The sequence below is a fragment of the Lytechinus variegatus genome, chromosome 17, assembly GCF_018143015.1.
Source record: "Lytechinus variegatus isolate NC3 chromosome 17, Lvar_3.0, whole genome shotgun sequence".
NCBI lineage: Eukaryota > Metazoa > Echinodermata > Echinoidea > Temnopleuroida > Toxopneustidae > Lytechinus > Lytechinus variegatus.
In genome coordinates, this window is record NC_054756.1 from 23,738,584 (window position 1) to 23,751,956 (window position 13,373).

The 13,373-nt window shown below is 38.5% G+C and overlaps 1 protein-coding gene across 1 annotated transcript; it reads right to left on the bottom strand.

Annotated features, from left to right (window-relative positions):
• Positions 1–311: 311 nt before the first annotated feature.
• LOC121430938 (deleted in malignant brain tumors 1 protein-like) lies at positions 312–8,642 on the bottom strand. The gene is made up of 9 exons (XM_041628374.1): positions 8,055–8,642; positions 7,190–7,549; positions 6,560–6,883; positions 6,146–6,460; positions 4,636–4,974; positions 3,891–4,238; positions 2,438–2,521; positions 2,006–2,087; positions 312–393 (listed from the first exon to the last, which is right to left on the bottom strand). Exons 1-9 carry the CDS (start codon positions 8,119–8,121, stop codon positions 369–371), a joined length of 1,944 nt encoding a protein of 647 aa, XP_041484308.1. The 5' UTR covers positions 8,122–8,642; the 3' UTR covers positions 312–368.
• Between the last annotated feature and the right edge of the window lie 4,731 nt (positions 8,643–13,373).

Here is a 13,373-nt window from a genome sequence, read left to right on the forward strand (position 1 = left end):
CAGTTACACCACCTCGTTTCCTATTCCTTCTCTTTTTCTGTCTTCTTCTTCTTCGTAGCAGTAGTAGTAATAATAGTAGAAGGAGAAGACGAAGAAGAACGAAGTGAATTATTAGTAGTAGTAGAATCGAAAATTTATGTGGAACGGGATGTAGTGTATATTACAAACGTGCACATGTAACAAATCTAACACGTAAAGATGCAAGTAAAAGCAAGATACGTGGAACCAGTTGCTGCTCCTGCCTTCATCAGTGTGGATACGTTTGGTTGTAGAGCGGGCATTGTAGGCCTAATCGTTGGGTGACTATGAGAAGATACTCGGATCCGAAATTCGATCCTCATCACGAGGACCGTTACTGCCAAGACCATCTAATACGTACGAGTGTTTCGTCTTCTGTATTGAACGAAAGCAAAATATGTCGGGTGATATTCTGATTAAGCCTAGGTTTAATTCTAGTCTAATCTAGAATTTAAAGCCACATTTCCATGGAATGCTCGCTTCATCAAACTTCGTAATTTTGGAAATAATTATGTCGATTCATTATACTACATTATATTTTGCCATTTTCATATTCCTCCCATTTCACGAATCAATAGATTTTGACCACCTTTTGCAGCAGGAAAAAAAAATCATTGTTAATAATGATAATGGTGGCGGATTCTTTTCACATCAGTCGTTCATGACGCTCAATGCGCTATATACAAGCAAAAAATAAATTATGCCTTTCAAAGAAATTGTTTTACACTTTATAATCAAATGCAAATTTGCAAACTTTATAATACAGAGCTAAAAACTAGGGAAACTTCAGACAGATATGACTTAGCTGATTTACAGAGTTATTTCTTTTTGATCAAATAATAAAAATAAGAATGATTGATAACATAAACATCTACATGATCTCGACCAATTCTATATGATCAATTTGACTGTCTGAAATTACAACAATTTGAATTTTTTGATTAGGGAATAAGTTGACAACTGGCACTCCATAAAAGTGTGGTCTATAGTAACCCAGATTTACCAAACCATGGTTATCAGAGTAGTAGTCGGGGCTATCGGTATGAACTGCTCGGGAACTGCTTTGATATTCGACCTTGAGACCTAACTTCAGGGTCAGAGGTAAGTAAGGGCCTAGACCTAAGTCAAGTGTAGTCCTAACCTAAGCTGGGGGCCAAGGCCAGGGCTTTTAGATCTAGACCTAGACTAGGCCCTAACGTTAGATCTAATGTTTAATAATTCGGTTCATAAAATATATATGGACTGCTTTTATATTCCAGACATGGTTGTTTCAATTCGGCTCGCGAGTACCGCATCGGCCAGACCATGCCCTCGGGCATAGTCGCGTTGCGGTCCCTTGAGCCTCTAGAAACAACCATGCCTCTCAAAGCAGTCCATTATATCTATAATATTACTTCCAGGATTCAGTGGAGATATTTGTCTTTGTGTATTTAATATGTCAACCAGTAATGATATTGCAATGGCCTTGCCTAGATGATGAACACGATGATCCATAATTTGAGCTGGGGTCTAATTTAAACTCTAGTCTAAAGTTGTGGTTTGACTATGAATAGCCAATTGCCATTGATCATGACATTAATCATTTACATTACAAGCTTAATTTATTAGCTCAACTGTTGAATAAATTAGCGTGGATAACCACGGTAACAGGCGTCACTTTGGCGCAGTGTGACAAAAGTGCGCATCAGTATTGGACTTTTCTTTTTTCTTTTTATTATGCGCAGTAAATAAGTGTAATTTATACCGGAATCTGCATAAACCATGGGTTCAACCGATTTGAATTCGGGCCTCAATGTCGGAAAAGTTTGTGAAACTTTCTGTTTCCCATCACTAATTAAGTACAGAATTTTTTGCCTTTGCCAAAGTTAAAGCGGACTTCAGAATACTGGCAGATGACAATCATATTTAAAAAAAAAATTATGAAATAAAGCAGGGGCTATTTTTATTTTAAAGAAATGTTATGAATATATAAAAATATATGTCTTACCTGTATTGGTGTATCCTAATGGAGAGGACTACGATTGCAATGTTAACGATCAAAAACATTATGATCAAGGTGATTATCAGACCTTTAGAGAAAAAATTCAAAATCTATGAATTTATCTCAGCATCACATAACATAATGTTATATTTAACGTAAGTGCAAAAAAATGATCTAGTATATGTTTTGTATAACTATTATGATTTGCTCCACGGCTTGAAGTGGCAATGCAGAAGTGACTTCAGTTCAGATTCTAAGGAGGGTAGCTACTTAAACGAACACACAATAATCCCCAAACTGGTGCGTACGTAACTTCCTTCTCACAAGGGCCATATTTGAGTAGGAAATCCTTACAATTAACGAACATTGGCCTTTCATCAGTGCCAATTTATTTTACCAAAATGCACCAGTTCTATAGTTTAACGTTCATTAACTTACCGAGTGTCTTGTTAGGTGAGAGCTGCCATTTGTTGTAATTGGTCCTATCATTTTCATCAAGATTGGAAGGGAGATGAACGTCAGCTTGAGGGCGAAAAAGTTCAATGTATTAATAATGATGCATAGCTCTATCTATGTATTAATAATAATTATGATAATAAATAATAATAGCGGCATATTTACCCAGGGTAGCCACTTCAGTTCAAAAAACTGTTCTCCAAGCGGGCCCTTTTATTATTGCCCCGCTTTAGCACGGCTACCTTAATCCGGCGCTCGAGCATTCGAGGAATTCCTTCCTACCGGGTACCCAATCACCTCACCTGGGTCGAGTGCAGCACAATGTGGATAAATTTCTTGCTAAAGGAAATTACGCCATGGCTGGGATTCGAACCCACGACCCTCTGTTTCAAAGTCCGGAGACTAATCCACTGGGCCACAACGCTCCACATCTATGTATGTTGAGTGTGGTCAGGGACAGCTAATAGTGGGGAGGTGAAAAAATAGTGGGAAAAAAGAGGAAGATGTGACGAAAGATGATTCTTAATGAAAAGAAGCTTGGGACATATTCATCGATATCAACACTGTACATGTGAACAGTGGCGTACCTAGGATTTTACAAGGGGGCGGGGCAAATTCGTCCGGCAAAGAATTTGACAAGCAAAAAAAGGTCCTGAACCACAAATAAAGGAATTCGTACCAGAAAAAAAAATGACAAGCCCCCAAAAAAGGGTCTTCAAGTTCAAAGGAGCGAGCCACTTGTGGCTCATTAGGGATAAGTTGTGACTCATCGGGGGGGGGGGGGGGCAGAGATACGTCCCTTCCATGGGTTGTGACTAGTCAATAGGTGGGGGAAGGGGGGGCAGTCTGCCCCCCACCCCGTAGGTACGCTAATGCATGGGAAAGTCTACGTCACCTTACACAGTCATTCCACATCAATGCAAATACTCTGACATCGCCGCTAAATATGAAGTCCAGTATACAAACTATTATAAAAACACATACCGTCCGACGATAGGAGGAAAACCAATAGCTGAACAAAACAAAAGTTGCAGGGTCTTTGAGGGAATACTATTGAATCGTATCATCTACTCCTACTCACATCGGACCTAGAACTATCCAATGCGATAGGGACATCAATGCGACTTGCACTTGATTTTTGTAGACATAATGACATTGCAAGTCCTTAGTGTTTCCAGTTGCCAATATGTTGGGGAGCTATTCTCGTAGAAGAGGTTTAATGAAACCTACATTTATTTCATCCCATTTTAAGTGCTAGATTTCATCGCTTTCATCAATTTTAATTCTGGTTAATCCTGCTGTGGAAGGCTGTCCGAATTGATTTTATCTGTCGAGATACTTAAAAATCCCTTGAGAGTGTAAGTATATACAATGAGATTTGGTACTACTCTCGGCTCAGAACCGCTACACCACGATGTGGGCCCCTATCCCTTACCTGTAGTCGTCGAGCCAAGTTCTGGACCCTTGCCGAAACACTTCACACCAACATCTTCAGCATGGGTACAGTCATGTGATCGAAGTTTGTTCCTTGGACAGTGTCCAATATTGGCCTCTGATCCGTTACATTCAACATCATCGAAAACAATGTCTCCGGCACCCTCTCCATAACCCGAACAGCAGGAGTAACCATCTGCTCTTTCATACCCTAGCATGCGGCACACAACGTTGGCGTCGTTTTGGTCCCAGTTGTCATCACAAATTGTCCCCCATGCACCTTCGTAGAGAACTTCAACACGACCCTCACTGCGGTCTTTACCACCAACAAGTCGGACTTCCAGATCAACTTTGGCCAGCATGTCGAAAAGAAATATTCAAACCAAAGTTTGTGAGAAAATTGGCAGGGAAGGAGGGTGACTGGGTATTATATTTCCTTTATAAAGACTCATATACCTTTGAAACCGAATCCCTCTTAATCGTTTTTATTCGTTTGACAAATTATTCCGAAAACAAATTACTAGTAGCACAAACAATCGGGGTCTTTTTTTTACTTGAAATATACAGTTTCCCATTAATGCGTGCTTACTAATGCGTAACTTTACGGATCAGGTTTCAAGCTAAGATGAAAGTCAATAATGTGTAATCTATCTAAATGGCTTACTATCCTCAACAACTTTATGAATGTTACATTATGAAATATTTAAAAGTGGAACATAAGACTTGTGGTGAGTAAAGAGACTTACGGTTCTTCTGACAAGTGACCCCGAAGTCGTGGAAGTGATTGCACCTGCCTGTGATATCATACCATATAGGACATGCCAATATATTTGTATCCTTGACACTGCAGGCTGGCAATCCAATGTAAATGCCCCCTACGCCGGGCCCAAAGTGTGCGCAGCAATGCGATTCCAGTGCGTCCGGGTAGCCTAACTTGCGACAGATTAGGCGAGCAGAGTTCATGCTGTATTGCTGTAAGCGGTTGAAGTCGACTGCGCACATGGTTCCCCAATAGCCGTATTGAAAAAATTCCAGCCTGCCTTCGCTAGGATCACGACCTCCGGCGAGTCGGAAAGGTTTGGAAGCTGTGGAGATAAAAGAAGGAATTGATATAAGAGGACCTCACACACTCAACCTCCACACGTATACACACAACGCACACATACAGTGGCGCCCGTACTTTCTTCTTAGACCAAGGTTTGTATAGGGGAGAGCTCCATGGTGCTTACAGTGGTTCGACCAAATCTTGTCTGTTTTGACGGCTCAGAACATCCCGGCGCTTCTGCATCCTCGCACTGTCAGAGGGATTTTCGCAAACTCTACACAGACGCCTTCTATAACACAGAGATTCTATTGTCAGAAGTCCCTCATGGGAAAGCAGTCTTTGTCGAAAATCGGTGAATCAAGACAGAAGTGCGTCGTGGACTATGGACAAATGAAATATTTACAATTTTCCGTCCGGTCCGAATCTTAGGACGAACTGCTGTCTCGGTCCATTACATTTCGACAAAGACCTCTCAGCTGTCGTAATTCCACTTGCACTTTCAAGAGATTTACCGATTTCCAGAATCCGTCCCCAATACAACTGCCAAACCACCGTGCCCATACCCCTTCTCTAACAAGCGTGCGCAATGTTTAAAGGCCAATTGCATTTTCTATTTGAGGTATGATGAAGAGCAACATATGTTCGTTAAATCTTTGCTAGAGTGGGGAAAGAACCGGGCTGGAGGTAAGAGAAATATAAAAACGGGCAAGAAGAAAAATATAAAATGAATAATTGTTAAAAGAGTCAAATGAAGAATTAAGAAGACATAATACAACTAGTGTAAACCTTAACAGAAGCAACGACGATGATAAATATTGTTTTACATAAGAGTTGAATAAAAGATGATACAATATATCTTATCATATTTTCCAAATATGCATTTCACATTTTCGTAAAGCATGAATTTTTCGAATGTTATGGGGGAAATACTTAATAAGCTTTTGGTCAGTCAAACTTTGTTTCGAACTTCGATATAATGAAATATATCCTTTTTTAAAAAAGGGCCCAACAAACACAAGCAACCGTTGAATTTCTATCATTAAAGGTTCCCTTCTTTACGTTTTCTTTAATATTTGTATCAGTTAAGTACACTAATTATCAAACAAATCTCCATAATTTCTATCAAATCCTTCTGGAACATGTAGAAAGGTCAAAACTATTGCCCTCCAAGAAATTGGATAATCAGGTAATAATTGGTGTAAATACATTACGTTCTCCAATACAGGTAGCACCAGCAAAGTATAAATCATCCCCGGCATCTCTGTTCACAAACTCAGACATGTTACAATGCGCAAGGTTAATCTCTGTGCCATTACACTGAACCCACTCCAGAACCACGGAGTCATACATCGACCTGGCCTCGACGCGTGTGGCTTCCGAGGCCCCATCATGGCCCAGCATGCGACAGACCACGTTGGCTTCATTCATGCTCCACGAGTTGAAGGCTATTTTGCCCCACGCGGTGCCGTAGTATACCTGCACAAGCCCCTGTTGTCGCCTTGATGAGGTAAGAATCTTGACTGGCACTGCAAGTGATTGAAAAAAAAAATATTCCTACGATGAGAAAGAATTCGATCTAATCGAGAATACTGTAGGAATTGTAATAAACAGAATAAGGGACTCACAAGAGAGACAGGTGAGCCACGCAACACGGTTCCTATTGGTAATGTGATCCAATCCGCCACTGGAAAACGGACAGTCGTTGAAGTGCATCTCTTCCCCCGTGCATTTGAACGAGCCGTTGACGACGTCATCTTTGTGATGCCCAGTTCGCTCGTGTTCGCGAAAGCCTTTGGCCGTAAAGTAGTCCAGCATTCGACACAGTAGGACGGCGAGATTGAAATCCATGGACTCTGCATAGATGGCCAACCATTCCTTATCGCGAAGGATCTCAACCTTCCCCTCATGCATCGTTGGACCGTATGATCCGCCTTTCAATCGTACCTGTGCTGAAAAAGGTAGAAAATCAATCAAAACTTTATTTTCAGCCGTTTATGACAAAAAAGTGTCCATGGACCTCAAGATTTGCAGAAAATTTATGGCATGGTGTATACAGAACCGGTTATTGAATTTGCGTAGATTTCTATTTCCTGGATACGTTTTTTAAAACAATTGTATTAGGTCGGCTATCAAGCTGCACTGTTTTGTAGTGTCTGGTGTGGCTTGAGCCAGTTGTTTTTAAATTGTGATTCTGCTTGGAAATGAGATTTTTAGCAGATGAAGTCGTAATTGTATATTTAAAATGTTTAGCATACCTGGATTGCATGTAAGCCCTACATCCTCCTCGTGGGCACAGAAATCAGTTGATATCATAGATTCGTCATAATAGTGCTCTTTGACCGAATAGTAACACTCTTTAATGCTGCTTTCGTGGCCCTCGCAACGGACAGGGTCTAGCACATAATCGCCCCATCCAGTCCCTAGTTCTCCGCAACAGTGGTAGTTGATGGCGGACCCATGCCCGAGCATCCGGCAAAGAACGTTAGCTGTCTTGAAGTCCATGGAGTCATCGCAGATAGCCGTCCACTCACCATTGATGAAAATCTCCACAACGCCTTCGTATGGGGTCGTACCATAGGATAGTTGAATATCAAATGGCTCTGGACCGGTTTTTCCTAACCAACAGATAAATAGATACAATAGTTACAGATATCATACTGAGAAAGTAATTACAAACAGACAGTAAAGGGATTCATCACAATTTATGACATAGTCTTTTGGTTTTATTTATATTAGGCCCACCTAGGAGTAGGCTGTCGTTTAAATATGATACAATAATATTGTTTGAACCTCTAAATAACTTGTTAAAAGTTTTAACGATATTTGTTAGAGTTATGGTCTTATATAATGTGCTTTGAATGTTCAACTCCTTTTTGACTATGTGTAGGGTTCGCTTCCGACCAGTCATGACGGAAGGCCAAATAATAAGGCCAAGTCCAATATAACACATCGTATTTCAATCAGACTGGCAAACGTATACTAGGAGTGAACAAAAGATACATAAAGGAGACGTAAAGAAATGAAAAAGGGAATACTGAAGAATGAATATTAACGACGAAGATGCCGCTATTCGGTACGTTTATTTCAATGCAAATATAAATCATATTTTGTTATAGTTACCTTGGGCAAGCAAATATCCCATCATATTGAGGAAGATATGGAAGATGGCTGCTCCACTTATATTCATCTTAATTAGTTATCAGGTTTATCGAAAAGGGAAACCTGGTCTTATCAAGTTCACTGTGCAGATAGGACATCCGAGTCTGAAACCGAGACTTTAAACGATGGGAATTTCGAAAGATACGTCACCGAACACCAACCTTAAGGGTTAAGAATTTGTCTCCACTTAACATACCTTTGTCTTTTTTCATCGAATGAGAATTTCGACAAACAACACAGTGTAGATGCGCTGAACCAATTATGTGACTTTTCAAAAGAAATAGTTCCATATTGCCACTGCAGGAAGGAAAAGGTAGGTGTTTAGGCACTTCCTAGGCCCCGTAAAACAAAAAAAGATGGCAATCAATCACTAAATGAACTTGCCTATGAAGACCATGGTTGCAGGCAAATTTCGCTCAGTAGACTTAGTAGGAACCAATCAGAATTGTTCTTTAATATTAGCCATTAATCGCTAGCCTTTGTGTTACGGGGCCCTGGCCTATCAGGAACCGATGTCGACCTTGTTCTCGACAGACCGGATGTTTATATTTGGTTTGCCATTCACGGCAGGTGATTTTCATTGGTTTCCTTTACGGGTGTATTGCATTTCATGCACGCATGAAACTTACTTTTAATTATTTCCATTTTATAGAAAATGGCACGATTGCAAGTAAGATTAGCGGTTAAAACTAAATGTTTAGACAAAGTGAAATATAAAATGGATTAATTGTAGGCCTGTATACCGCGACGTCGTTTAACGGAACGTCGTATACAGAATGCTAGAGCAACGATTTGCTACAAAAGTCAAAGTACTTCGAGATGTATTCTCTTTAGTAAATTGCGAATCGTCTATTGCTAACTTATCTACTCATCACATGGTCTATCTTCATTTAGTCAAATACCATTCCGTCCAATAACAGTTCCTCTACCAACCATTTGGTCCAAAAAAATATGATATTTTGTCATCTTTTCTAATAACGGCAACTTTTCGATATCTGATTCCAAAAGGAGCTAAATCCAAAAATATTCATACAAATTGTAAAATTCTGTTATTTTCAGCAAAATTTGCACTGATGGTGAAAACTTTTATCCACATGTACCTAAAATATTAATGCATAACTTTAAGTAAAATAGGAAAAAAAAACAATTTTAAATAACCGTATAGTGGATTTAGCTCCTTTTGGAACAAAACTCTAATTTGAAATTAATTTTTACCAACCTTTCCCAAACCAAAAAAATCAAAAGCGATATGTTGCATTGGATTCCCACGTCAAAGATACACATTTTTATGTTTAAAAAAAATCACTTTTGGTCAAAAGTGGATCTAGCTCCATTGGGAATCAAGCTCTTCAAATATTCATTGGATGTATATAAAAAAAAATAGAATCATTAAGAGTATAAGTAAATGTGGATATCAAATTTACAATTGTAATAATATTTTATGCTTGGCTGGTCTATGCAGAATTTTTTTGATGTATATTGTATTTTGCTTTTGAAGCAATAAAATCTATAACAATAAAAAAAAATAATTCAAGACACAGTTGGCTCCCTAGACTAGCCTAGATATTGGGTGTGACGTGTTAGAGGCGGGGTGTTTGAGAGTGTGTATTTGTACACAACAGTGTTACTTCCCGATATAGAGGAACCTAAAAATTAATAACTGGCTTTATTCGCACTATAGAATGAATATACATGTTCCTCATGTGGTAAAAACCTGGTAAATTCCTGCCTCCTGACACCTTATTCCAGGATATATAAGGTTTTAAACAAATTGCTATATACATATTTATATGTATATTTTTACCTCAGTGCATTTCTCCAATTGACGTACTAAAAGTACAGAGATATGCAAATGGTTGAAATATGTTCAAATTGCATAAATCCAAAATGGCTGTGATCGCATTTTTTCATGATTATTAGTGGGAGTAGATCATAAGGCTTAAAAAAATTAATTAAACCATAACCTTTCCGATCGAAGTTTCGTTTATCAGAAGGTTTATTATTCCGAAAACGAAATAAGGTTCGTTAATCCGAAGGTTCGTTAGTCCGAAAATGAAATAGGGCTAGTTAATCCGAAGGTTAGTTAGTCCGAAAGCTAAATAGGGTTCCTTAATCCGAAGATTCGTTAGTCCGAAATGAAATAAGGCTCGTTTTTACGAAATGAAATTAATTCATTTTCGTAACAAAAAATAAATAAATAACAGGCTATCATTCAGTAATACTTTCAACGGAGGATTATAGATGTGTATATTGTGGTCAAGAATTGGCTCTTGGATGAAACATCTAAATTTTGATTTTCCCTGAGCAATTGCTGCCAGATCGAGCGAATGGATTAAGAGACTGTGTGATGGTCACATGTTAGCTCAAGATAAGGGGATGTTTAGGAGAAGGGTGTAATTTTTAACAGCTTCTACTGGTTATGATAAATAACAAATCCCGTAGGTAAAAAAAATGCCTTTTTAAGAATAATATGTGCCCTTTTGGATATTAAATACTCTTTTTGAAGTACAACACAATACATTTCAGGTGAGAAAAATCCTCTTTTTTGTCTCAATTATTACGTAGTAAGGAACTCATCCTTTTGCTGGTTATGAAAATGCTTAGAATGTCCAGTTTCCTGGTTGGAATATCATAAATTTTTAGCTCGCGCTTCGTGCATTAATTCTTGGGCTAAAAACGTCTTTTTTCATGATAAAGAGAACTGTTCAGAATGTTTAACTTTAATTTCTTAATGAAATATCCAAAAGTTTGAGCTTGCGATTAGCGCTCGCAAAATCTCGCGTGGTATGCCCTATTAACAGTATGGTCTAATTAACCCCAAAAGCTAAATTTAGAACTTCAGATTTGATTTTTTTTCCAAACCGCGTAAAAATGTCTACTTATATAATAATAATCATCATCATAAATCACTTCAAAAAGGCTTTGCTTAACTTACTACAAAACACACAACGACATCACATAGATCCAAATCTTATGGTGAGAATATCACCAAAAGGCCCATTTTTAAAATTTGAAGAGCTCACCTGCAAAAGGGGTTAGATCTGTTATTCATCAAATTTAATCATTTATGGTCTCAATGTATAAATTTTTAGTCGCTCTGATGATACCAAAGATTAGTTGAAACTCCAAGCAAAATGTGAATAAAAATGGCAAAGAAATTTCACGTTTTTTTTATTCAAAAGTGGTTGGATCCATTTCAGTTTGTTTGCAAAAGGCGCTAGATCCACATGGTAATTTTGTTTCAAAAGAAATATTTTATTTATATGAAGACATTTCTTTTATACCCAATTTTATGTTCACATGGTATAGGTAGTTTATCATGACAATTGAGTTTCGCACATACATATTGCAATATGGGTCTCGGTGTCACGCGGGAGTGACTTTTTGAAAAATTATTTACCTACTGCTGTTTGACATCAAATTTTATTTTGATTTATTTTACAACATTTTTACATGAAAATATACATGAATATTGATATAACTTAAAATAATCATATTAATAGTTGATTCGAGCCCCATCATCTCTTCTGGCCTGACATGCCCCACTCGGCCCCGGTGGTCGGTCCAGTTCCTGGCCTCCGCAGCTTGCGATGTCTCTTCCACTCGGCCTCCGCAGACAGTGTTACCCCTTGGTGAGTAGCCCCCAGAGCAGATAGAAGTGGCTTTGACGAATTAGTGGACATTGACATGAATTTTGACCAATTATGTCGCGCGAGAACCACATCCACTGTTTAAAAAATCGTGATTTTACAGAAAAAAATATTTTGCAGGAAGCAATTACAGAGTCATTCTGTAAATTAATACAACAGGAATTTCCTGAAATTTTACAGGACAGGTCTGTTTAAAGGGGAAAGGGTGTTTTATTTAAAGAAATTTGGAGATTCAATACACCAAATACCAATTTCTTGTAAGATTACGCAATCTGGTAAGATTACAGGTGTTCTCGAGACTCTAATGCAGGAACTTCTTTTATTTAAATTTTCTAACAGTGTATGGTAGAATCGGCCAGAGATGTTAGTGTAGGCAGTCGAAGTTAACACTGAGGGACTACAGCGGTGACGAGATAACGACCCCCCGCTGCCGCCGGTTCATTTCATATTTTACCCCGCATTTCACTTCCACACTTCGATTGTATAATCTCCATTTTCTCGTTTTTATTTGAAAAGAAACGCCTTTTTTCACCATTTAGCCTTCCAAATACTGAAAATTTGCTCACTCGCTTTGCTCGCTCTCATATTGATATGCATGCTCATTCCAATTGTAATTTAGCAAATTATGCCACAATTCAAACTATGAACGAAAAGAAAATCCTTATATAGCTCTTCACCGTCACCAGCGAATGTGATAGGTGGTGTCATTATGTACATATTTATGTACCCCGTAGAAATTGATGCGGGGTTTGCGCTTTAATTTTGAATTTTCAGCTCAATGTATTGCTATCGTCCCCCGACTGCTCGGACAAGATTTCACCACTGATGTTATGTTGCAATGATGTACATGTATTTACAAGGAAATAGTAACATGACTTTATTTTCTGGCCATCTTGAAGCCATCTTGAATAAATGACTTATGGTCATTTTTTTATGTTATTATTTTTTTGGAGGGGGGAGGAGCATCCTGGTTGTGTCTTGTGGACATCTATGAAAGTTGATTTGGATTAGTTTTGGAGTGGAAACGAAGGAATAGTGGGTTTCCTGGTGGTTGCTCCCCTTAAAATGCCAGTTGTTATGGTACTCTTGTTACCTATCAACCGGTACTTAGGAAAGTGTTCAAAATTTTGACACCACCCCTAAAAATGATCAGTATGAGGTGAAGAATGATTATGCCAAATTTTATTCTTATAGCATTTTCTGAGCAATTGTGGGTATAATTTTGCACCTTCTCCTAAACTATCATATAGACAATACGTGGTCGAAGGCCACTTTTGCCCTTGTTAAGATGGCGGACGCCAAGTCAATTCCTCACAGCCTCTTGACAAAGTATGCCCTCTAGTGTCAGTATATTACACCTCTGTGGTGCTGGTGCGTTTTGTGGCTCGCATGAGTATTACAGACCCCCGTTCACTCACATGTTATCATAGCTCGTCAAAAAATCATCAAAAATCACTCCAACGACAGACTTTGCTTTAATTCGCTGATATTAGTAACAACAGTACATAAAAACTAGGTATTTTAATTGGGTACTTGTCCAGCTTAATCAAAAGTTAAATGGCCTGAAATAGGACTAACTATTATCTCGGTCATTTCATTGCCAGAAAAACCGGAACTGCAGTGTGGATAA